The 27,911-nt window shown below is 36.6% G+C and overlaps 1 protein-coding gene across 1 annotated transcript in view; it reads left to right on the forward strand.

Annotated features, from left to right (window-relative positions):
• Positions 1-27,911, forward strand: part of DPP10 (dipeptidyl peptidase like 10) — a 648,385-nt gene that overhangs the window by 114,449 nt on the left and 506,025 nt on the right. Inside the window, exon 2 of the mRNA XM_060151528.1 lies at positions 26,563-26,677. Within this exon, the coding sequence (XP_060007511.1) occupies positions 26,563-26,677 (115 nt within the window). The remainder of the gene's footprint in view (positions 1-26,562; positions 26,678-27,911) is intronic.

Below are 27,911 nucleotides of genomic sequence, written 5' to 3' on the forward strand. Positions count from 1 at the left end.
TCAGTGGCCATGGCTCACGGTCCCAGCCGCTCTGCGGCATGTGGGATCTTCCTTTTCTTTTAAAATGTCTCATTCACTAAAACTGCAACAATTGCTCATTTATATCAGACTCTCAGCTTCTCAGTGGTGTTTCCTATCCATTGTGTTTTAACATCTGAAGTGTGGGTTTGTAACTAATTATCATAATAGCTAGTTAGCATTAACTGTATGTCCATCACATGCTTGGCTCTGTGCTAGGGGCTTGAAACTCGTTATCTCATTTAAACCCCATAGCAACACTCTGAAGTTGGTCCTCTTATGAACCCTGTGAATGAGGAAACCAAGCTTCAGGAATTTAGTCATAAATTTAGGCAAATGGCAGAGTAGATCCAGGGCATGTGTCTTTTCACAGTGCCACTAGGTTCTTAACTCCTACTCTTTCACACATCACCTACTATATCTTTATTGTGTTGTTTTTAAAAAAGGTAATTAACATCTACTATTAATAAGCTGAAAGATACATTGTCTATAATATTAGAACTGTGATATCCAAATACAGATATTAAAGAACATACAATAGGCAGTAAAAGTGAGGGTGTAGTAGGAGGGATAATTATATATGTGTTGATTAATTTAAAAATTCTTTTAGTATATATTAACACTTTGGAATGTGTGCAAGTTACACTAGTGACCTTTCTACATAGAAATCCAATGAGGAAAGGCATGCCATTGTTAGATGAAACACTTTTCATTTCAAGCAGGTAAGCAGCACCGCACTTGGTGGATTAAAGATCAATTGATCTCAGCAAGCAAAGAACATTGTTAAATTGGTCAGTCCTCCTTTCTGGCTTTCTCTTTTTGCTAGGAATGGAAAAAGAGAGGGCCTTGCTCTGCACTACTGTCTCAGTCTTGTACCTAGAGCTACAATTGCTGCAAATAAAACCCAGGAACAATTTGTGTTGTGGTTGCCACACGTAATTACATTATAGCTGCTTCTCTTTGCCCTATAGTCACATTTGCAATTTGTGATTAAAATGTTAGTGGAAATAAAGTAATGACCCATTGTAGTTAATGAACATTTTCCTTATCTGTTGTTTCTTCATTGCCTTTATTTCTTTCTCACAGGTTAACATGCGTATGTTAATTTTTATGCATGCTCTATGCTGTACTTACATTTCCATGTATTATTTAGGGAACTTTTTACATTAGCTCTAATAAATGAGCTGTTAAATTTTAAATCATTGTCTTTGCTCTACTTAATTTATTTGTATTTGCTCTTTTTTCATTCCTCCATGAGGAAACTGCCCCACTGTTTTATTTTTATAATAAAATACTCTGAGAAAGAGTTATTATGGGTTCTAACACTGGTATGCAAACATCATTAAAGTTTACAAAGCAATGGCTTTTAATAACATATGGAGAGACTTTTGGCTGACGCAGTTTTTGTGTTAATATGTTTGCTTCAGTGTAAGAGAAACTGGATTTAATTCTTCCTAGGATCCTGTGTAGATTTAGACACATTTACCTAAATTTCTTTTTATAGTATACATGTAGAGCCACATCATTTTCACTTTGCAATTTTTAAATATGATTTATTTTCCTGTGTTACATGGCCTGTAAAGTTTAAAGTGAAAAAATATATAAGTATTGAAAATTGAACTAGTATTGACGTATTCTTGACAATGGCAATTGGAATAGGATTTGAGGAAAGGAACAGAGGGTGTGTGTGGAGGAGAGAGGTAAGGCTGTGGACTAGGGGTGGTGAGAGTGAGGTGACAGAGGAGAAGAAAGTGAAGTTTATTGTTAAGCTCTATAGAAATGCTCATTATTTTGAATGGTCACTTTGCTGGTGTTTTTACTGTCCATTAAAAATGAATAATAAGATCACTGAGAAAGTAGCCAGTGTGGATGTGCTTCTGTTAGCGAAGAAATGATAATGCGCAAATCCTTTTGAGGGAATTTCCTTAAGTCACATGACATTGATATATTACAAACCAGAGGTGCAGTAGCAGCTTATAAAATTTACATTTCCTGCTTCTTCTGTGTGTGCAAGACCTCTATTTGAGACTTTGCTAAAACCTTACTGAAATATTCGAGTACAAATTCAAGTATGTATTTGTGAACTAGAAGAATTGATGAGATTTTAATAATTGGATTTCTTCACTCTGGAAAGACAGAATATGTAGGATTGTAAAGTCAGCATTCATGAAATGATTAAGGGTGTGTATATAGAGAACAACGATTAGCCAAGTCCCAGGGTATCAGAAAATGGGAGTAAGGGTGTGATCCATGAGGTTTCACTGAAATTTGAGAGAGACAGATTTCAAAACAAATGGAAAATAATGATACCTGATTAATTTGAGATTTGTACATTTTACTCTATGTAAATTTTACCTAAAAAACGTTACATATATAACAAAATAATAATTCTGGAATCTAGCTGCTGGGTAGATAGATGTTCACTGTGCATTTTCCTCCACTTTTCTGTATGTTTAAAATTTTTCATGATAAAATATTGGGTAAGAAAGTAAAACTACTGAGACAATGGTGAGAAAATTCTTAATGCCTGTTCAGGTAACGATAGTTGAAAAGTAAGTTATTTAAAAAAAAGCATTTTGATAATCATGAATCCTATAAACAATGCTCACCTCTGAAGTCCCCAGTGTTATTCTGATCTTGTTGGAATCCTGGACTAGATAACTGTGTGTTTGATCAAGAGTATCCTGTTTCAATATACTTTTTATACAAAAGGATTGTAATTTGCAAATATTTGGCAGAAAATTTCCTGAAGTCACGTGATCTACTGCAAATCGTTGTGGAGTAGAAGTATTTAGTATTTAAGTTTCCTGCTCTGGGCGTACAGAACCTCTATGTGAAGATTGGCTCAAATCTTACTAAACCATTCAAGATTACAGATTGATGCATGTATTTGGGACCTAACCTAAAGCAGAGATGAGAACAAAATTGAAAATAGCCTGTAAGACCATTGTCTTAAGCCAAAAGATATCACTTATACAGGATTAGTCAGCATATCTCTAAGGTGATACAATATACGTTTGGGGAAAGACATTTCTTTTTTTTTTTTTTTTTTGCGTTACGCAGTCCTCTCACTGTTGTGGCCTCTCCCGGTGCAGAGCACAGGCTCTGGACGCGCAGGCTCAGCGGCCATGGCTCACGGGCCCAGCTGCTCCGCAGCATGTGGGATCTTCCCGGACCGGGGCACGAACCCACGTCCCCTGCATCGGCAGGCGGACTCTCAACCACTGCGCCACCAGGGAAGCCCCTACATTTCTTTTTTTTCCCCCTAAATCATGACATATCAATGATTAGGCACATGCAGTATGTTTGTCTCTGATTTCTTTAACACTCTCATATTACTTGTGGTGGAGACACTTCTTTCAGGCCAACAAAGAGAGCTCCTTTTTCCCCTTGAAGGAGATGAAGATAAGACAAATCATCTTTTCAGTCTCTGAGGCAGGCTAATAACTGCTAATCTGCCCATCTTTCCACCTCCGATACACAAAGGAGAGACCAATGTTTGTTATCTAACCATAGATCTGGATTTGCCCCTTTATCACGTATCACTTCGTCAATCTACCCCAGACTAAATATTCAAGGCTATTAATAAAATGTTACTAAATATAGATACATAAAAATTTTTGCCGTTAAGCTTTATTAACCAACATTGCATGTAGCATTTTACTCACCACAAATTTCCAATAGCCAGTAAATTAATGGTGTATTTTGGTTTTCCTCTAGAAATATTGGGTAAAGCACAGTCTAGCTCTATACTGCTATCATAATACTTATATTCCAGAACAACTTATATGCCCACTCTATCAATATATTTTCTTTATTCATATATCTTTTCCACTACTACCTTTATATGAATGATGGATGTATGAGTCTTAAACCCATTTATCAGTAAGAATGAAATTACTACTACTTGGATACTTTTGTGAGTTACATAAGCAAGAAAATTTCAGAACTGATCTTTTATGAGTATGAAATGGTCACTGATCAGATCTTCATTGTAGGCTCATTACTTTTCAACACATTCAGAAATACCAAGACCTTGATATGACTGGACTTTATGATCTATAGCACTGTGTCACTGTCCATTCCCCCCAATCCATTACATAGTGTAGACTTTTTCTCATTCTTAAAACTAGGGAAATTGATTGCCTTTCCTGTAAGTTTACATAACTGGAACAATCTAGAACTGGAAAGTGTTTTAAGTGGTCATTCAGGTCAAGCATTGCTTCCTTATAGAATTTTTCTTTAACTATCCAAGACAGGCAGCATCAGGTCCTGTTGTAAAATATTTCTGGAGAGAATCTTTATTCCATTTAAATAATGTCATGTATGTATCCCATCCTTCATTATGATCAGTTACTGGTCTAACTTTCCTTAGTGCTGTTTAAGTCTTTTTTTAAAACTTTTTATTTTATATTGGAGTATAGTTGACTAACAATGTTGTGATAGTTTCAGGTATACAGCAAAGTGATTCAATTATACATATACATGTATCTATCCTTTTCCAAATTCTTTTCCCATTTAGGTTGTTACATAATATTGAGCAGAGTTCCCTGTGCTTCCAGCCTGTAGGACTTAGGTCATTCTGGTCAAGTCTTTCTGTCTCTATTGGCAGGCATTTCAAGGAAACTAAATGAACATCTAGAAGTTGCTTGATGAACATGGAATCAAAGTAAGGAAAATAAGTTTTACAATTAAGATATTTAATAGTCTTAGCCCTATGTTTCCTTATATGTTCATTTCTTCAATAAGAATTTGTGTGTATTGGGAATCAGAGTTGTTATGAACTAAAAGGGCACTGCTGACATTTACCTCTTTCTGATTGCTGAACAGTTTTTCTGCATATAAGACTGTAGTCAGGATATAGTCAGTGACTTTCTCTGTAAATTGAGACCAGTTCTGTTTCTTACCATTCAACTTGGAGAAAGCGATGTTTCCTTTATATTCCCCAAATTTACTGTGGTACCATCATGTAGTACAGACAATCTTTTGGTAAAAAAAGAATAAAAGGTAATGTTGAATTGTTCAGAAACTGTGGGACTTAATAACACAGGCATCATTAGAGTAATGCATCTAGTAAATGGAGAGAGTTACAATGGAGATTCAGAGATGATCTTTTGAAAAGAGAGAAAAAGGAGAGAAGAAGGACAGTTATGTTGGATTCACATATCCTGGGTGATCTTCTGAAAGTTCATATTTGATCACTGAAATCTGAATCAACACAGACATCCGTAAATCTCTGTTTGTGTTGAAGGAGGAAACCAAGTCTTTCAGAAAGCACTTTGTTTTGATATGCTTTATCTTCCCCTAACAACCAAATCAAAGGAAAGAGATAAGCAATTTTTTAACATGGAAAACCACAACAAAAGAAACATATTTTTCCTTGGGAGAAAATATTGCCAAATACTAAATCTGATTAGGAATTAATACCCAAATTATGTGAGAAACTCATACAACTCTATAGCAAGCAAAACAAAGAAAACAAAACAAAACAAAAATCTGATGGAAAAATGGACAGAGGACCTGAATAGACATTTTTTCAAAGAAAACATACAAATAGCCAACAGGTACATTAAAAAAGGGCTCAACATCCCTAATCATTAGGGGAACACAAGTCAAAACCAGATTGAGATATTATCTCACACATATCAGAATGGCTGTCATCAAAAAGACAAGAAATAATGAGTGTTGACAAGGACGTAGAGAAATGGGAACCCTTGCGCACTGTCGGTGGGAATGTAAATCGGTATAGCCACTATGCAGAACAGTATGGAGGTTCATCAAAAAGTGTAAAACAGAACTACCACGTGATGCAACAATCCCACTTCTGGGAATATATGAAGGGACATCATGAAGTCAGGATCTCAAAGAGATGTTAATTGAGGCATTATTCACATTAACCAAGATATGGAAACAACTGAAGTGTCCATCTATGGATGAATGGATAAGGAAGATGAGGTATAGTTACGTATATACAATGGAATATTTTTCAGCCAGGAGAAAGAAGGAAATCCTACCATTTGCGACAATGTGGATGGACCTTGAGGGCATTATGCTAAGTGAGATAAGTCAGAAAGAGAAAGGCAAATACTGTATGATATCACTTACATGTGGAATCTAAACAAGCCAAACTCATAGAAACAGAGAGGTCGCCAGGGGCAAGGGGGTGAGGAAATGGGGAGATGACTGTCAAAGAGTACAGACTTCCAGTTACAAGATGAATAAGTTGTAGTTAACAATACTGTATTGTATACTTGAAAGTTGCTAGGAGAGTAGATCTTAAATGTTCTCACAAAAAATAAATGCTCCTTTTATGAGGTGATAGAGGTGTTAACTGATTCTACTGTGGTAATTATTTCACAGTACCTAAGTGTATCAAATTATTGCTTTGTATACCTAAATCTTACAGAATATTATGTCAGTTATATTTAAATAAAGTTGGAGAAAGAATATACATTTCCTGAGAAGGAAGACCCTCAATCTCACTAGTAGTGTGTATTCTAAGCCAGTCATCCCCCCTCATTCAATAAATATTTATTCATTAAAGTGATAGTCTAGTGGAAGAGACACAAATCTGGACCATCAGATGCAGTTTAATAAGTGCTCCCATGGGGGTAAGCCAAGGTGCCATGAACAGACTAGGAAAGGGGCCTCATGCAAACATGGGGGCATCAATGGATCATTCTAGAGAGGCCCACAAGGCCATCACACTGTACATTAACCAGGAGGTTGACCTATGGAAAAAATATACTTCTGGTTTTCGAGATTTACTTATTTATTTACCAAATATACATTGAGATTCTACTGTGCATCAGGCTCTGTTAGTACTATGGATAGAGTGAAAAAACAAACAAGATTCATGGAGTTTGTATGCTAGTAGGTAGATTGTGTTTAGTTTGGATTAAGTTTTGTAAATTTAAATCTGGGAGAATTACTGTTTAGCTTTGTTCTCTCTCTCTGCCCCTCCCCCCTTTGTTTGTTGCTTTTTTGGGGAAGGGAGCCTCCTGTATAGTATTTACAGTTTTTCTTCTTTGATGAACTGTTCTTAAGTTTATCTTCACAAATCTCTTCTAAAAGACTTAACAAAATGAAAAATGACATGGGTCTCTATGGTAAACTTATTACTTGTAACTATAAACGTGGGATCTTTACATCAATGTATTTTATGAGGAGAGAGCTTACGGTTGGTTTGAGATAACTATTAAGCATACCCAAATTCTCAGAATGCTTTTATTATGCTAGTAAATATCACCAGAAACTGAGCTGATGATGTCTATCATGTGGCCAAAGCAGTGATGATTTTCGGGAGGGACAGTTGGTTATCTCTTCCTGGCAGGTGGTTTGTCACTCCCCATCTCCACCTCCTCCACGCAGACATAAAGTTGATTGAATTTTATGTATGTCTCTTGGAGAAAGAAAATATAAGACATGCAAAAATTTTTTTAAAATTAGATTTAAACTTTCTAATAATTCCAACAAAATGAACATTTAGAGCAAACCTCTTTTGAAAGATTGGGGGATGGTCAGTTTGTAACTAGCAGTTCTGAGGGGACATTCTTCCAAAGCCTGCAGATACTGGCTACTGTATTCACAGACAGGGGAAAAAAAGACTCTCTCAGCAGATGAATAGAAACATTGACTGGCTTTGAGGCGAGTAATTGCCTTGCTCACCCACACAAAAATTACAGCCGGAGAAATCCTCTTTTAAGCAGAGCACAAATGATGCATGATGCATACTTATGCAGGTGAAGTGCAATTTACCTTGGGTTTATTCAGTTATTCTTGGTCCATGGGGTTTCTAAAAAATAGCCAGGATACTATGTTACTGCAGATTTAAATAAAAGGTCCACATCTCTGTTAATTTCTTTTTTCTTCACTGCAGGGTATGTGTGTATAGCATATATGTGTTAGAATTGGTTATAACCATTACAGAGCAATAGAGAAGTTAACATATTCTTTACATCTCCAAATAAAAGGAGCACAGGAATATTGATTAGCACAGTGAAAATATAAATTATTTCTTTCCTTTTTAAATACCTGTATACTTATTAACATTTTTAATGGCAAAATTGATAAAAATAATTAAAAGCCCATTTAGTTCCTGTTCTGCTCCATTTCATTGATGTCTGCTTCTTTTTTGTTTTTTTTTTTTGAAGAAAAAGTTGTAAAATTGATGTCCTCGCTATAGGTGCCCTTTTATGATATTAAATTTCTGCACGTGGAGGAAGAATTAGAAAGATTTTCTCCTACACACATACTGTGTTTTAATTTGAAAAAAAAAAAAAAGTGGCCTACCTCCATTCCTGCTATTTAAAGGGCATTGTTGAAAATTTTAACAAAGAAATGCTTAATTTTCAAAGTTTATTACATTTTTTCTGGGTTAAAAATAATAGATGCTCAATAAATAAATGTGTGAAAAAAATCAAGTTCTGAGCTGTGTCAAATGTATCTATTTCTATTTCAATGTTAATGTCTACTCCTGAGAACCCCAAAGGCTTTTCTACTGAAAGAGAATTCTTCCTAGCCACCGACTTTTCCTCTGGTGAGCGCAACTGAAAAATGGTACTTCTTCCCGAGGAGGAGAGGGATTTCCAGATCCCACCCAGTGCTGACTTACTGGGAAGGTTTTTGGCTTGGGGGTTGGTAGTAGTGACGTAGAAGTGCAGTTACTTAAAAATAAGGAGATCTGGCGAATTGCCAAATTTGTCCCCAGGTGCTCAGCAGCATCTAAAGGTCAGTTGTGTTATGAAGAGCAAATTAATAATGCTGGCTTTGAACTTGGCTTGTAGCTATAGCATCACTCGTTCCTTTCAGCCAGCCCTGCTTTGCCAATGGCGCTACTATTTTCTTAACCTCTGTGTGGAATCTTATTTGACTCCTGGGCAATGGCAACCTTTAACTAACCACTAGAAAAGGAAGCAAATTAAACACACCTTGTTCAACTTGAGTTAACAAGGAATGGGGTTTCCCTCAGCCTGGGGTGAACTTCTGTCTTTCACATATAAGCCCTTCCTGATCCAAGTCTTCTTTAACTAGGAAAGGGTCAATATAGATTTGGTCTTTAGCATACCTGAAATTTAACACCACCGGGGTTCTCTTCTCTTCTCTGGATTCCTATCACATTCAGCTTCTTACACTACAATGTTAATTTTTTAAGAATATTTTTTGTTTCTTTTTTCTTCTATTCTTTAATGATCTATTGATCTCTCCAACTAGACTGCTAGGATTGTCACTTATTTAAGGCAGTAAACTCATCTGGAGTCCTTCCCAATCCTTCCTTCCTTCCCTCATTCCTCCCTCCCTTCCTCCTTCCATCCATCATCCAGTATAAGCTGACATCTATCTTTGCAACAGGCTGAGACTTCAAAAATGTACCTGTCCATTAAGAGTTTACAAAAGTCTTATAAACCTGTCTGTTTCAAAGGAACTACTTTTCCTGACTCAATGACAGTTAATACTCATGAACAATTATATACGTTTTTTTTATTCTTCGAATTTGAGAGAGATGGTTACAAAATTTAAATTAATACAGACTAAATAGTTTATGAACAGTTTTCACTTGCACTATTTCTTTCAAGGCTCACAGATACCATATGCAAACTGGTAATATCACTTCTATTGTGTATATGAGCAAAGCAAAGCTGTTTTATCTAGGAGGCAGAAAAGTTGGGATGGGTTTTGTGACATGCTGACTGCATCAGACAAGGTCCGATGGCATTATTTGGGCATATGCTGCTCTTTCTGTTTGATGCCTAAGAAAATGAAAGCCTTATCTTAAGACACACAGGGAATGTATGTAGACCAGGTTGCTAGGTTTACTATTTTCTCTCTCTCTCCACTGAATATTCCACATTAGACATGGATAATCTGTTGTCAAGATAGTTTTATATCACATTTTCATATAAAAGTAGTTTTATATCTATTGATATAATAGTACTGAAAATTAAAAGTTGAAATTCTGAAAGTAACTGCAAGGTAAATATAAAGTATTATACAAAGCCCCCAAAATAGTTTCTTAGTCTGTTACGTTCATATCATTGGTGAATGTGGATTGATGCACCATGTATCAAAAACTGTGCTGGGCATCGCAGGTACAATGAGAAATGACTAGATTCCTTGACGTCCTCATAGGCAAGAGGTTAGTTTGCTAAAATATTAGAACTTTGGGAAGACTTAGCGGAAGATAATGTTTTCAGCCTTCTCATCTGAAATCAAGCTCAAAGATGATGGTCTGGCTTGTTAGCAACTCATGCTGGCTCATGAACCCCAGAAATTTAGGCCTGTTGATCCAGTTTGTAGATCACTGAGATTCTTTTAGTGCTCTTTAAACAACAAACATACAGCTCCTGAGATGAGTCCAAAACTACTCTCCTGGGATGCCTTTTCTCTTTACATTTCAAAGGCAGAGAGCTAGTTCATCTCCTTTTCCTCAAATGGCAGAGATGCATCCCTCAAGATTAAAGACCCTATTCTTCACTCTTAAAGTATAAAGCTGAGCATAGTGTGTCAGTCCAGATATTTTGTGAATACTTACTATGTGCTGTGCTAGGGGTTGGGGATGCAAAGATGAGTGTGAAATGGTCTCACATGCAGTTGAGGTGGAACTCAATTGAGATTAAAACTTGATTTGGTAAATAACAAATACAGAGGAAGATAATAAAAGGGACCACTGTGTCTCAGGCACTATCAGTTGGATTCATAATTTTAAAATATTATTTCAATTGTATATGTAAAAGACCTAGTAAGTATGTAATTGGAATTTAAAATCCAGATGTACTGACTCCAAAGCTGCTAAGCCATAATGTGTTCACGAAATTTCACTGAGGCTGAAGTGCATCATTTTAACTGTTCCAGAACTGTAGGAATTAATCTCTACAATTGAGATTCTCAACTTTTAGTGTGCACAGGAATCATCTGGAAGCTTGTTAAAACAAAGACTGTTCAGGACCCAGAAACTCAGTAGGTCTGTGATGGTGCTGAATTATTTGCATTTATACTATCTCAGAGGTGACACTGACCATTCTTTGAGTAGCACTAACCTCGGGAATGTTTGTGAAACTGTAGCATACAGCAGAATTATCTGGACAGCTTGTTAAGAGACATTTTTGGGCCGGGCCTGGCCCAAAAGGCAGTAAACTCAGAGATTCAGAAGGTCTGGAATGAGGCTAAATAATTTTTATTGCAAGCATGCTTTCAGAAGACATTCAACAGCATCTAAAGGTCAGCTTTAGACTCTGCTGGTTCATGGACTGCACTGAGAACTAAGGGACTATCTAACTAGGTGGATGGAAACCACCTAATAAGAAACCCAATTTCGAGAAACGTAAAACCTTTGGTCAAAATACATACTCTACTTAAGATGGAATTGTCATCCAAGAAGAGAAAAAAATATGGGAAACTGTGAATGGCATGCATCTGAGAAGCAATAAGTACTACAAGTAACAAGTGATGATACATTAAAATAAAGGTGTTACACATATAGAGGGAGAGGGTAGGCAGCTCGAAGGATATAGTGATACCTTAAGCTATCTGTTTACTTAGAGATCAGTTTGTTTTTATTTTTTAATATCTTGTCCATGAATTCATTTTAAACATTTTTTAACATCTTTATTGGAGTATAATTGCTTTACAATGGTGTGTTAGTTTCTGCTTTATAACAAAGTGGATAAGTTATACATATACATCTGTTCCCATATCTCTTCACTGTTGCATCTCCCTCCCTCCCACCCTCCCTATCCCACCCCTCTAGGTGGTCACAGAGCACCGAGCTGATCTCCCTGTGCTATGCGGCTGCTTCCCACTAGCTATCTATTTTACGTTTGGTAGTGTATATATGTCCATGCCACTTCCTCACTTTGTCACAGCTTACCCTTCCTCCTCCCCATATCCTCAAGTCCATTCTCTAGTAGGTCTGTGTCTTTATTCCCGTCTTGCCCCTAGGTTCTTCATGACCTTTTTTTTTTTTCTTCTTAGATTCCGTATATATGTGTTAGCATACGCTATTTGTTTTTCTCTCTCTGACTTACTTCACTCTGTATGACAGACTCTATGTCCATCCACCTCACAACAAATAACTCAATTTCATTTCTTTTTATGGCTGAGTAATATTCCATTGTATATATGTGCCATATCGTCTTTATCCATTCATCCAATGATGGACACATAGGTTGCTTCCATCTCCTGGCTATTGTAAATAGACCTGCAATGAACATTGTGGTACATGACTCTTTTTGAATTATGGTTTTCTCAGGTATATGCCCAGTAGTGGGATTGCTTTGTCATATGGTAGTTGTGTTTGTAGTTTTTTAAAGAACCTCCATACTGTTCTCCATAGTGTCTGTATCAATTTACATTCCCACCAACAGTGGAAGAGGGTTCCCTTTTCTCCACACCCTCTCCAGCATTTATTATTTCTAGATTTTTTGATGATGGCCATTCTGACCGGTGTGAGATGATATCTCATTGTAGTTTTGATTTGCATTTCTCTAATGATTAATGATGTTGAGCATTCTTTCATGTGTTTGTTGGCAGTCTGTATATCTTCTTTGGAGAAATATCTATTTAGGCCTTCTGCCCATTTTTGGATTGGGTTGTTTATTTTTTTGTTATTGAGCTGCATGAGCTGCTTGTAAATCTTGGAGATTAATCCTTTGTCAGTTGGTTCATTTGCAAATATTTTCGCCTATTCTGAGGGTTGTCTTTTTGTCTTCTCTATGGTTTCCTTCGCTGTGCAAAAGCTTTTAAGTCTCATTAGGTCCCATTTGTTTATTTTTGGTTTTATTTCCATTTTTCTAGGAGGTGGGTCAAAAAGGATCTTGCTGTGATTTATGTCATAGAGTGTTCTGCCTATGTTTGCCTCTAAGAGTTTGATAGTTTCTGGCCTTATATTTAGGTCTTTAATCCATTTTGAGCTTATTTTTGTGTATGGTGTTAGGGAGTGTTTTAATCTCATACTTTTACATGTACCTGTCCAGTTTTCCTAGCACCACTTATTGAAGAGGCTGTCTTTTCTCCTCTGTATATTCTTGCCTCCTTTATCAAAGATAAGGTAACCATATGTGCGTGGGTTTATCTCTGGGTTTTCTCTCCTGTTCCATTTATCTACATTTCTGTTTTTGTGCCAGTACCATACTGTCTTGATTACTGTAGCTTTGTAATATAGCCTGAAGTCAGGGAACCTGATTCCTCCAGTTCCGTTTTTCGTTCTCAAGATTGCTTTGGCTATTCGGGGTCTTTTGTGTCTCCATACAAATTGTGAAATTTTTTGTTCTAGTTCTGTGAAAATTGCCAGTGGTAGTTTGATAGGGATTGCATTGAATCTGTAGATTGCTTTGGGTAGTAGAGTCATTTTCACAATGTTGATTCTTCCAATCCAAGAACATGGTATATCTCTCCATCTGTTTGTATCATCTTTAATTTCTTTCATCAGTGTCTTATAATTTTCTGCATACAGGTCTTTTGTCTCCTTAGGTAGGTTTATTCCTAGGTATTTTATTCTTTTTGTTGCAATGGTAAATGGGAGTGTTTTCTTAATTTCACTTTCAGATTTTTAATCATTAGTGTATAGGAATACCAGAGATTTCTGTGCATTAATTTTGTATCCTGCTACTTTACCAAATTCATTGATTAGGTCTAGTAGTTTTCTGGTAGCATCTTTGGGATTCTCTATGTAGGGTATCATGTAATCTGCAAATAGTGACAGCTTTACTTCTTCTTTTCTGATTTGGATTCCTTTTATTTCTTTTTTTTCTCTGATTGCTGTAGCTAAAAATTCCAAAACTATGTTGAATAATAGCGGTGAGGGTGGGCAACCTTGTCTTGTTCCTGGTCTTAGTGGAAATGGTTTCAGTTTTTCACCATTGAGGATGATGTTGGCTGTGGGTTTGTCATATATGGCCTGTTGTATGTTGAGGAAAGTTCCCTGTATGCCTACTTTCTGCAGGGTTTTTATCATAAATGGGTGTTGAATTTTGTCGAAAGCTTTCTCTGCATCTATTGAGATGATCATATGGTTTTTCTCCTTCAGTTTGTTAATATTGTGTATCATGTTGATTGATTTGCGTATATTGAGGAATGCTTGCATTCCTGGGGTAAACCCCACTTGATCATGGTATATGATCATTTTAATGTGCTGTTGGATTCTGTTTGCTAGTACTTTGTTAAGGATTTTTTGCTTTTAATATGTTTTCTTTGTATTTAATTTTTGATAGCTTGATTAATATGTGTCTTGGCATCTTTCTCCTTGGATTTACCCTGTATGGGACTCTCTGTGCTTCCTGGACTTGATTAATTATTCCTTTCCCATATTAAGGAAGTTTTCAACTATAATCTCTTCAAAAATTTTCTCAGTCCCTTTCTTTTTCTCTTCTTCTTCTGGGACACCTAAAATTCAAATGTTGGTGTGTTTAATGTTGTCCCAGAGGTCTCTGAGACTGTCCTCAGTTCTTTTCCTTCTTTTTTCTTTATTCTGCTCTGCAGTAGTTATTTCCACTATTTTATCTTCCAGGTCATTTATCCGTTCTTCTGCCTCAGCTTTCTGCTATTGATCCCTTCCAGAGTATTTTTAATTTCATTTATTGTGTTGTTCATCATTGCTTGTTTCCTCTTTATTTCTTCTAGGTCCTTGATAAATGTTTCTTGCTTTTTCTCTATTCTATTTTCAAGATTTTGGATCATCTTTACTATCATTATTCTGAATTCTTTTTCAGCTAGACTGCCTATTTCCTCTTCATTTGTTAGGTTTGGTGGGTTTTTACCTTGCTTCTTCATCTGCTGTGTGTTTTTCTGTCTTCTCATTTTGCTTATCTTACTGTGTTTGGGGTATCCTTTTTGCAGGCTGCAGGTTCATAGTTCCTGTTGTTTTTGGTGTCTGTCCTCAGTGGCTAAAGTTGGTTCAGTGGGTTGTGTAGGCTTCCTGGTGGAGGGGACTAGTGCCTGTGTTCTGGTGGATGAGGCTGGATCTTGTCTTTCTGGTGGGCAGGTCCACGTCTGGTGTTGTGTTTTGGGGTGTCTGTGAACTTATTATGATTTTAGGCAGCCTCTCTGCTAATGGGTGGGGTTGTGTTCCTGTCCTGCTAGTTGTTTGGCATAGGGTGTCTAGCGCTGTAGCTTGCTGGTCGTTGAGTGAAGGTGGGTCTTGGTGTTGAGATGGAGATCTCTGGGAGATTTTCGCTGTTTGATATTACATGGAGCTGGGAGGTCTCTTGTGGACCAGTGTCCTGAAGTTGGCTCTCCCACTTCAGAGGAACAGCACTGATTCCTGGCTGGAGCACCAAGAACCTTTAATCCACATGGCTCAGAATAAAAGGGAGAAAAAGTAGAAAGAAAGAAAGAAAGTAAGAGGGTAAAATAAAATAAAGTAAGATAAAATAAAAGTTATTAAAATAAAAAATAATTATTAAGGAAAAAACTTTTTAAAAGAAAAAAAAAGAAACAGACGGATAGAGCCTTAGGACAAATGGTGAAAGCAAAGCTATACAGACAAAATCTCACACAGAAACATACACATACACCCTCACAAAAAGAGGAAAAGGGGAAAAAATAATCTATCTTGCTCCCAAAGTCCACCTCCTTAATTTGGGATGATTCCTTGTCTGTTCAGGTATTCCACACATGCAGGGTACATCAAGTTGATTGTGGAGATTTAATCCGCTGCCCCTGAGGCTGCTGGGAGAAATTTGTTTCTCTTCTTTATTCTCACAGCTCCCGGGGTTCAGCTTTGGATTTGGCCCCGCCTCTGCGTGTGGGTCGCCTGCGGGCGTCTGTTCTTCGCTCAGACAGGACGGGGTTAAAGATGCCGCTGATTCGGGGGCTGTGGCTCACTCAGGCCTGGGGGGGGGGAGGGCGGGGCACGGAGTGCGGGGCGGGCCTGCGGCGGCAGAGGCGGCATGACGTTGCGGCAGAGGCCGGCGTGACATTGCACCAGCCTGAGGCGCGCTGTGCGTTCTCCCGGGGAAGTTGTCCCTGGGTCACGGGACCCTGGCAGTGGCGGGCTGCACAGGCTCCCCGGCAGGGAGGTGTGGAGAGTGACCTGTGCTCGCACACAGGCTTCTTGGTGGCGGCGGCAGCAGCCTTAGCGTCTCATGCCCGTCTCTGGGGTCCGAGCTGATAGCCGCGGCTCGCGCCCGTCTCTGGAGCGCCTTTAAGCAGCGTTCTGAATCCCGTCTCCTCGCACACCAGGAAACAAAAGAGGCAAGAAAAAGTCTCTTGCCTCTTTGGCAGCTCCAGACTTTTTCCTGGACTCCCTCCCGGCTAGCTGTGGCGCACTAACCCCCTGGAGGCTGTGCTCACGTCGCCAACCCCAGTCCTCTCCCTGTGCTCTGACCGAAACCCGAGCCTCAGCTCCCAGCCCCGCCCGCCCCGGCGGGTGAGCAGACAAGCCTCTCGGAGTGGTGAGTGCGGGTCGGCACCGATCCTCTGTGCGGGAATCTCTCCGCTTTGCCCTCCGCATCCCTGTTGCTGCGCTGTCCTTCGTGCCTTTGAAGCTCTCCCTTCCGCCACCCGCAGTCTCCGCCCGCGAAGGACCTCCTAGTGTGTGGAAACTTTTCCTCCTTCACAGCGCCCTCCCACTGGTGCCGGTCCCGTCCCTCTTATTTGGTCTCTGTTTTTCCTTTTGCCCTACCCAGGTACGTGGGGAGTTTCTTGCCTTTGGGAGGTCTGAGGTCTTCTGCCAGCGTTCAGTAGGTGTTCTGTAGGAGTTGTTCCACGTGTAGATGTATTTCTGATGTACCTGTGGCGAGGAATGTGATATCCGCGTCTTACTCTTCCGCCATCCTCCCGGCCCCTCCATTTTAAACATTTAACATATAAAACTGATTAAAATGTTTTGAGTGATATAAAATGAGATTAAATGCTATCCCTAGAAATAGTGTTCACGTTGAGAAAAAGGATGGGCCCGAGCCTAGCCTGGGGGAACTCCATAGTTTAGAGGTAAGCCTAAGAAGAAACCAGTAAAGAAAATGGAGAAGTGGCTAGCAATGCCGCATAAGAAACAGGAGAGTGTGGTGTCACAGGAAAGACTATCCTGGGAGGATATATTGGTTAATGACTTAGAATGCTGCTGAGAATTCCTGTAAAATAATGGAAAAATTGGCTCTCTGATTTGGCACCATAGAGACCATTAAATCACCTCATTGGAGTGTTGTGTGAAACCCCTGTTGGCGTTCTTACAGAAAGAAGGTATAATGAGAAATTGGGTTCAAAATATAAACAATTTGTCGATATGTGTGTGCATGGAATTTTTTTGAAATATAGGTTTGTTTATTAATATTTCCTTTCTTATTAATATTCCACAATTTTCATTAGCACAGATTTATATTAAATTTTAGTATCTGGCATCCATCATTATTTTTCTTTTTTCAAAGTTATTCTATCTACGTAAGATTATTTTTCCAGATGAATTTCAAGATAATTTTATCAGTTCAAGGAAAAAGAGTTCTGTTAGGATTTTTATTGGAATTACTTAAAAGTTTTAGATTAATCTAGGAAATGACCATTTTTTCCATATTGAATCATGCTTAACAGGAATGCAGTGATTCCCTATTTCCTTCAAGTGGTCTTAGAAATCCTCTGGTAAACTTTTGTGGTTTTCTTCCTTTGGACACTAAAACTTTCTAAAGTCACTTAATGTATCTGTTCCTATGATGAATGTTGCTATTATTTACATTTTTAAAATTGTGACAAAATATGCATAAAGTTACCATTTTAATAATTTTTAAGTGTACTCTCAGTGGTATTAAGTACAGTTATACTGCTGTGCAACTATCATCACCATCCATCTCCAGAACCTTTTTCATCTTCTCAAACTGAAACTCCATACTCATTAAACAGTAACTCCCCACAAAGAGATGGATACAAAAACTGGACTCTTTTTTTAGCTCCGTCCTTCCTACTTTATGTAAATGATGTTATAAATTACATCTTTGTATTGTATACCCATTAACACAAACTTATAATTAATTTTTATGTTTTTGTTTCTTAAATTCTGTAGAACAGTAAAATGTGGAGTTAGGAGCCAAAATTAAAGTAATGCTAATTTTTGTATTTGTCCTCATATTTATCCTTATGGAATACTTTGCATTTTATTATGACTTCAGGTTATATCTAGCAATCTTTTCATTTCAACTTGAAGGACTGACTCCCTTTAGCATTTCTTGTAGGTCAAGTGTAGGGGCAGTGAGGTGTTTTATTTTTATTTCACTGGGGATGTCTTAATTTCTCCCTCATTTTCAAAGAACATTATTGCTGAACGTAGATTTTTTTGGTTGACAGTTTTTTCTTTCAGTACCTTAAATATATTGTCCCACTGCTTCTGGCCTGCAAAGTTTCTGCTGAGAAATCCATTGCTAATCGTATTGCAGATACTTGTAGGTGATGAGTCACTTTTCTTTCAAGATTCTCTTTTTTGTCTTTGACTTTTAATATATTTATTAAAATATGTCTCAGTGTGGATCTGTTTGGGTTTATCTTACTTGGAGTTCATCTTCCTTGGAGTTCACTGAGCTTTTGGTGCTTTCATATAACCATATCTTTCTTCAGATTTGAAGTTTCCATCATTATTTCTTCAAATAAACTCTCGTACCCTTTCTCTCTCTTTTTCTTTTCCTTCTGAGATTCTCATGATATGTACATTGCTCTGTGTGGTGCTACCCAATAAGTCCCATAGGTTCTGTTTACTTTCTTTATTCTTTTTTTCCCTTTTGCTCCTCAAACTTGATAATTTCAAAGGACATGTCTTCAGTTCACTGATTCTTTTTTCTACTGTTTGAGTCTGCTGTTAGGTTTTTAAATTCAGTTATTGTATTTTCCCACTCCAGAAATTCTGTGTGTGTTTTTTTTTTTCAATAATTTCTGTATTTTGGTCGATCATCTTTTGTTCATATATCATTTTCCTGATTTTCTTTAATTCTTTGTCCATGTTTTCCTTTTGCTCTTAGAGCATATTTCTGATAGCTGTTTTAAAGTCTCTAGTAGTCCAGAACCTTTGTTACTTTACAGTTAGTTTCTAGAGGTATATTTTGTTCTCTGACTGGACCATGTTTCCCCTGTTTCTTTGTAAACTTGTGATCTTTTGTTGAAAATAGGGCATTTGAAAAAATAGCCACTTCTTCCAGTTTTTGGAGACTGGCTCTGTTCACAGAAAGATGTTCTCTAATCAGTCCAGCAGGAATCCTCAAGATATTCTCAGGATTTTTGCATTTGTCTTCCCTTGGCCTATGTGTACATGTTCCCCCCTCCCTTACCCCCAGTTCCCCTGTATACATGGCTGTTTTAAAATGTCCTGATTTCTTTAAGAGTATCACCCTGCTATTTCTTAAGGTTTTAAGTGTTCCACTGTGTTTCTAAGCAGGTAATCTCTGTCCTCAAATTCTGCTTGTTTACAATTCAGCAGTTTTCATGCACCATGGAAGACTCCACTGTTTTCCATGCCTTCTAACCTGAGATCTAAACTATGCTGCTATTTCTGTCAGGCAAGACAGAAACCTTTTCCTCAGGTAGCCCACAGATAGGCCAGAACATGCAAACAAGTTCCACTCATTTTTTCCATCTGAAGGAAGGAACTGGGAATTGAGTCACTTCCTTCTGAGCATGCTAAACCGTGCCAGGGAGGGAATGAGGGTATTCACACATGCCATGAAATCTCCTGCCTTTTTAAGTGTGACTTTTTCTTGATTGGGCATTTGCTTGGTTGCCGCATATCCTTCACTGGTTTTTGGAGCTCCCGTAATGCTATTTTAATCACTCTATAGTTGTTTACTTGATGTTTCCATGAGGGAATGAGGACCTGGAACATCCTCGTCTGCCATCTTGCTGATATCAGATCTGTTTGTTTGCTTTTTTAATTGTTTCTTTTACAGTTTTAGTTGTGGTTTTGAAGCCTAAACAGGTTCAGAATCACAGATGATCAGCCAAACCTCTAAATCATGATAATAGAAATGTGAAACTATTACTGAAAAATATATTGATGATAGCCGTCACCTTTGTTTTGTTTCTAATTTAATGGTGATCCATCTAGGAGTGTGTCACAAACAAATATAATTATCAGAGAATTATAAATGACAAATTACAACTGAGACAATTGCTAGTTCTTTTATAAACAAATTATTGTTGAACAGATAAAACCAAATCAGAATTTTTAAAAAAAAAAATAGAGCAAATTTCAATAAAAGACTCTTGTCTTGCGTTTCTAATAAGCTCCCAGGTGATGTTGATGCTGCTGTCTATAGTTCATACTATGAGTAGCACTTATTCAGCACTGCCTCATGTACACTGATAACACAAAACTATAATAGATGTAATTTTGAAAAAATGTATAACTTTCTGTATGAAATGTGATTATTTACCAAACTATGCACTTTATTTAGCATAGAGTTTTCTAACTGGAGAAGCATGATAAATGAGGAACTTGTGAATGTCCACAGTATAATGGGCAATTTTAAGAAGCAGTAGGTATTACAAGTATTAAACTGAAAATTAAATATGAAAAACAATCTCTATGATTATATTTTCTTTACTGATATCAGTAAATGTTGTAAGGAACTATGACTATATCTCCTAGTGGTAGAAATATCTCACAATATTTAATTATTATTTATATTGAGCTCTTGCATTGAATTCATTAACATTTTATTTAGTACTTTTGCATCTATTTCTTTATTTAAATTGAGCTTAATTTTTTTTTTATGTGCTTTCTATTTCAGACAATCAAGACAAGGTAAACATTAAAATTTTGGAATTTTCCTTCTTTCAATATACTCTAAAATGTTTCAAATGGCACAGGAATTATTTGTGTTTTAGAGGCAAAATCTGTGACCTTGTAATTTTGTGGAGCTATATAAAAAATTGTCTCAATTTCTTTTACATTTACTGGTCTATTCCAGGTTGTAAATATTGTCAATTATTATTTTTGCTAGAAAGAAAAAAAATGCACACTTTGTTCCATTTTCCAATACCTAAGTGTGTATTTTTATACACACTTTCCACCTATTTAAAAAAGAAAAAAAATCCTCTGATTCCTTTTTGTCTTTCCAGATTTTATATATGTAATTCTATAATCCCACCACATCTAGTACCTTATTTCTTAGGAAATGCTGTATGAATGCTTAAAGAAAAAAAATTATATCAGTACAAGGAAGTTAATAACTTCTCCCCTCATTTCCCATAGAAAAATTCTGTGATTTGCTGGGTTACCTTTATTTATATAACTTCGTACTATACTGGTGGTAAGCAAAATCTTCATTAGTGTTTATACTCACTGAGGACAGTTCTATTTTAACTTGTATTCCCAGTTGCATGTAGTGTAATGTTCTATATTCTAAAAGACTCCAGTGCATTTTGTTAAACAGAATGATTTAAAGAGAATTGGCCAACTGCTGAATACCCATATCTCAAGGTCTTTCAAGTCAGAGCTGGCTAAACGTTTCTAAGAATGATGTAAAAGGATTTTTTTAAATCAATTTTTTAATCACTATTTTACAGAGGGCTTTAAAAGTCTTAACGTAATGCTATGCTTTTCTAATATCATGAAACAATATACAACATTTAAAAGTACCTTAAGTTCCTTTAAGATATTTTCCAATTATTAAGTGTAAATGCTTTGGACTATTTTTTGACCTATTCACAGTTGAGACTATTCACAGTTGTGAATGTGAACACCATGTGATGAAAAAATCTATTTTTATTAAAACACACCCTCATCCAATCTACAGACATAATTTCAATATCTTGATGATTTTTCCTCCTTGTATCTTCCTGTAAATGTTATTACTTTTTGATACAATTTTAATATGAAGGGATCATATTTCTTTTCATAATGCATATGGCAGATGAACATGGAATTTTTAAGGGGAACTACAAGTGGAATATATATTTATATTTATTATATACATTTATATTCTTTTTCTTATTTTTAAGAAAACTGAATTTGTTGGTTCGGCTTTTTTCCTTATTTTGCCCAAGGAAATGATATAGAAATCTTGGATGTTTTCTGCTTATGATTTCTAGAATTTTTTTCCTTTGTATTTGAACAAATTAAAAATGCATTTGGATTTAGATAAACTATGTGTGCCGAGAACATCCGTCTTATAAACTAAACTGTTCTCTAAAGGGTGATGAGTAATTTGATTGGCAGTAAACACAACATAAATAACTAGGTTACAGATTGAGTTTAGTTTGGCCTGCAGCACCAAAACATCTCTAGACAATCACAACACTGAACTTCAGCTGCAGTTGGACACAAGTGTTTTAACCTATGCATCTCTCCACTGGAGGACTGACTTTAAAAACAACTGTATATATGGATTCTTAAACATTTGTTCTTATACCTTCAAACCTTTCCAGGGGATTTACTATCCCAACATTGACTCTGTGCTGCCTCCAAAGCATGCAGACGATGACATTGCAAGGTCAGGCTGCTGCCCAGCACAAACCTGTCCTGTGGGCCTGGTGTGTATGTTTTCAGGTGTTGGCTAGGAGGAAGTCATTGAAAAGCAGAGCCAATTAGAACCACTTCCAGCAACAATAGAAATTACTGAGGTTGTCGAAGAAGAAGATAAACTGAAGAATGGCAACTGTATTTTGGGATCCAAGCATCAGATAAATGAAGCTAAAAATAATTGCAATCAAATTTATCTATAGCAAGTAGTTCCTTTTTTTAAAATTACTATTGATGTGTATTTAACTAATGACACTGTAGCTCTATACCATTTCAGGTACCATTTATACCACTTAATTAACTGGGCAACTGTTTTCTAAGCACCTATTGAGAGGACTAGAATTTGTTCAGTGGTCTAAGGAATATAAAGTTATCTAAGATGTGCTCCTTACCTTAAGGAGATAACTTTGACAGGGATATGATGGCTGTTTATACATGGCTTTAAGCATTACCATCACCACCATCGTCATCATTATCATCAGAACTGCTATCATTCATTCATTCGTTTATTATCTATAGCATACCTAGTATGTGCCAAACACTGTTCAAAATGCTAGGGATGTAGCAGAGAACAAGATGACCTAGGTTACTGACATCACAAAGCTTCTATTCTGGAGAGCTGAGACTGGTAAAATGAACATTTAAACAACTTAATTTATATTATTGTAGATATATGATTTACTAGGACATAATATACTCAAAAATGATAATGATATGAAGAAAAGTAAAGCTAATTGAAGAAATAGGAGTGGATATAGAATGTTATTTTGTAGAGGGTGGCCAGGCAAGGCTTCTCAAAGGAAGGAACATTTGAGATTGAGACCTGAAACGAGAGAGAAAGAGTGACATGTGCAAGTGTACTGAGGAAGCACATTCCAAGCAGTTCACTTAGTGTGAACTGTCTTATTGTATATTTAAGTGAGAGCTTTGTTTGAATAATTTGTTTTAATCCTTGTTACATTTAAAAATAATTATTGTTATTATTCCAGTTGTTCAGCTAAAAAAGAAACCTGAGGCTTAGGAAATTGTAGACGCATGTTGTTTGCAATCTCATAGCTGTTAAGTAGCAGAGTTGGTCTTAAACCTATTGGTACAATGCATTTTAGGCATTTTTTTTTTCAGAAGGAAAATTATATCTGGCTTGCATAATTGGGGGAAATTTTCAAGAGAAGAGACATTTGAGCAGGATGTTGAATGATTGACAATGTCTGTACTTGGATGCATATGAAAGGAATTGGAGGAAAAAACTGGGAGTGGAATGGTTGGGTGAAGTTTGAAGCATCTGAGGCATATGTTGGGAATGGTAATCAGAGCAGTATAGGGTTCTTCCTCAAAAAAAAAAAAAAAAGATCAAGTTGGATGAAAAGACTGGAGCTTGGCTATAGACCATTGTTATTCTAGACTCACACATTTGCACTTAATTCTTTAGATAATGTAGAGACATTAAAGGACTTTGTGAATAAAGTGATGTAAGTGAAACCGTGCTTTAGAAATATTATAATGGTAATGGAATTTAAGATGGATGGAAAGGAGGGAATTATAGTAAGAGTTCATTAAGTCTGCAGTTCCTAAAACAGGGACTTGTAGATGCTTTTGATATTGATGGGTCATTTTTAGAGGAGCCAGACATTCTTATGTGCATCACTTTATGAACAGAAAAGTATTTTGTACTCAAACATGTTTTACCATTTTTAAAAATGGTATATTTTTCTAGTCTGCCATTCCTGGGAAAATATGAGTTTATTTGAAAGCATTACAGACTTCAGAAGAGCTTTTATAAAATTATGAATTTTCTCAGATAAAAGGTATTAAAGTACAACTATTATTATGTAGGGGTTCAAATCATTCCTTGATTCATTGGCTTATTGATTGATTCAAGAAATATCTCCTTTTAGAATAGCATATTATAGTGTGTTGAGTGTGGTTTCTGAAGCTAGACTTTTATGGATTGGACCTTGAGATATCCCACTTATTAGCAGTAAGTGGTTTGTTATTTATCTCTGTAAATCCCATGTTTCTCATCTGCAGATTTGTCAAAATAATAGTAATCTCACCTAATTCTCATGAGGATTTTGTGAGATTGTGAATATAAAGTAGTACAATACGAGACACATAATAAGGTATCTGTTATTGCTGTTAGACAATGCTTGGTAGGCATTGCATAGTTACATATTCAAAAACTGAAAAACACACTCTGAACACATTTGTGTAATAATTTGCCTTGCATTCCAGTGACAGTGAATCAAGATCAGAGTCAGTAGAATTAAAATTATCATTTCCCCTTGATTCCTTTACTGGACTGAGAAGTCAGTTATAATTGCTTACAATTATTCTTTTTCCTTTTTCTTCCCTCCCTTTGAGTTAATAAATGTGAAAGTGTTTATGATTCTTGGTCCAGATACTCACTTCCTATTGTTTGTTGCCCTTCTTTCATTATCTCTTAGTTCTTGAGATGAGTGTTTCACAACTTTTTGCCCAGCATAGGCATCTACGTGTAGCATTGCCTCTCTAATCTATCATTCTGGCTTCTGAGTAGTCTTAAATAGAGCCTTAATATGGAGCATAACTGGTCATCACACCACACAGATTCTGACAAAGAAATTGCCCAGGGAACCTGCAGTCACGTTGCATTCCAGAAAAGGGTTTATGGTCTTAAGACAACTATTGCTTTTCTTGATGTTGTTACTGAAACGCTGATGATTTGCTAATCTACTGTTTCGATTTATGTGGACTAAGTTTATGAATGGAAATTCTAACCAAAATTCAGAAGGAATAGAGGTATTGGACGATAAGCATTAATAAGCATGAACATGAGGTATGGAGTGAGCCATTTTAGAAAAAAGATTGGAATTGATTTCTGCCGGATTTGGTTCATCAGAGTGTAAAACCTAAAGCTACTGATCTGAGAAGGGGAAAAACAAACAGTAACAAAATACCTCCTATGCATGGTTTCTTCTTGCATTTATTTAGGACCTAGTTCTTTAAGTCCAAAGAGTTTATCGCAGAACTGAATGCCACTATCCCTATATGAAAATTGGCTTCAGTGCTTTAAACTGTGAGTCACAATAAGCCATTTATAGCTTATCAGACGTTTGCTATTTTACTTATCTTTGTTTAAAGGAAGCCTCTGGCTTCTTGGGTGATTTGTGCAAATACAGTGAACTGGAAACCTTTACGTTTTGTTTCATTTGTCCCCAAATCATTTGACTATTTCTGAATAAAGAAGGCTCTATTAGGACTGGAGGAAAAGAGGCTGGGGATTGGGACAGGAAGAAAGAAACAAGAAGCTTAGTGTTTTATAAACTTTATTATAAAGAAAATCTGGCATTTATTTCAAACTAGTGTGGTCTGTGCTTTACTTTGGTGAATGATGCTCATATATTTCTAGTCAGTAGAATAGAACACAGATCATCTGAAAAATGAAAAGTTTTACTATATGTATTGTAAGAAATGCTCAAGTTTATCCTACCCCATCAGTCATACCTCCTTGCCAATATCATGCATGCTGCCCAGGGAGAGGATGTCGTAAACCATTGATATAGAAGCGCTCATTTAATTTAGTTACTACATCCTGTTGATATTTATGAGTGGTAGGGGAACTGTTTAAAAAAAGGACCTTTTGAGTTGACAAATGTGCACTGCTCTGCAGTGAGGGGGCATTTTGAATAATTTTCCCATCCCTAATCTCTTTTCCCCTTACCAGTTAGAAAAGTAGTCTATAGTGCTTCAGGAATATTAATATTTAAATCTTTATTGTAGGTTCCATTGTAGCAAGAAAAAATGTAAATAGGCACACTTTATTTACATAATTATTTTGCAGAGTATTTTGGCTATCATCCTAGTGTTTATATTCAATGTATTTTAATGCCATCCACATTTTAGGCAACAGGCATAAACCTTTGCTGCTTTATCTGTTGGAGAAATAAGATTGCCCCCCAAAAGATAGCCATTTATAATATATGCACCTTTGAATAATTAAATGAGCTACCAAAGAGGAAGAGGATTCTAATCAGCTTTCAATGTGATTCTTCCATGCACTGAATCATTCCTTTATGAGTACATTTCTCTTGGAGCATGTATAATTATGAAACTTCTTTTTTTTTCTATCTCGGTAGGAACTGGGAAGTAACAGCCCTCCACAGAGAAACTGGAAGGGAATTGCTATTGCCCTGCTGGTGATTTTAGTTGTATGCTCACTCATCACTATGTCAGTCATCCTCTTAACCCCAGGTAATCTGTCTTTACTACTCTCTTATGATGGTATTGTGGATGATAATTTCACATTCAAATGCCTTAATAGGGTAGTCACATGTGGTATCTTAGAACACATTAGCATTGGTTGGAATAAAAAAATGAATAACCAGACATTTCGCAAATGGCAGTCATTTTGTGGTTTAAATACCATGCAAGATATTTGGGGGAAGTTGAAATGTAAAATATATATATTGAGAATGCCAAGGAAATCTTTGGTCTCCAGTGCTGTTTAGAGACTTGTTATGTTTGTCAATTTAATAAATGCGGAACACATTTGACTTTTATTGTGGGTGGAGATGAGGGAGTGGAGTCTGGAAGTTTCCATATATAGGAGACAGCCCAACTATAATGACAGTGGTAAGGGAGGATTTGACAGACAAAGAGGATTAGATCAAAAGAAAATGAGCTAAGCCTCTAAATAAGACACGTCCACTTTCTCTTGTCTTTCTCTGTAGTTTATACATTCCCAGTTTCTCTCTGTCTAAAGACCCTCTCCAGTTTGCTCTTGCACTACTCTTTAAATTGTGTCCTTTATGTTAAATAGTTGAAAACTACTATATAACTTATCAGTAGGTTTACTTGTTCTCTGGGGTTTATTTCAGTACTCAGAAGTTTTACTACTCTTTGGTAGGTGATAACACAGAAGGCAGAGAAAGGCTGCTCACATTTTAAACTCCCAAACTGCCTTCCAGGAACAAAAAAGTTTGTCATGCTACTACAACCCACCCAACTACCTTGCTCAAAAACTGATCACCATATATGGTGGTGAAAAAAATGGTCGTTTCTATGATAGGACTGAGCTAGTCCCCAGATCAACTCATATGCCTGTTGTTAAAGGCTATAAATTTATAACTTCAGTTCCTGCCCCAGTTTTGTTATTTACAAGCCCCTTAAACATGCTGAATTTATTTCCTCATGTACAACATTTGATTAACAAAAGCTCTCTTTCACAGAGTCATTCAGTCAACTAATTATGGTGGCTAATTATACAAATTGCAATATCAGGTGTTCCAATATGGTACTTTGTGACATATACCATCTTGGTAAAAACGTTGGCTTTGAAATGTATAGATTCCCAAAAATATAGTTTGTAGTTGTTATTTCACATATGAAGAGATTGAGAAAGAAATTAAGGGAGTCAGGAGAGAGGAAACCGAAGAGGAGACTTAAAAAAAAAAAAAAGAAAGAAAAAATTTCTCTTATAAGAGGT

Source organism: Lagenorhynchus albirostris, chromosome 6, assembly GCF_949774975.1.
Source record: "Lagenorhynchus albirostris chromosome 6, mLagAlb1.1, whole genome shotgun sequence".
NCBI classification, from domain to species: Eukaryota; Metazoa; Chordata; class Mammalia; order Artiodactyla; family Delphinidae; genus Lagenorhynchus; species Lagenorhynchus albirostris.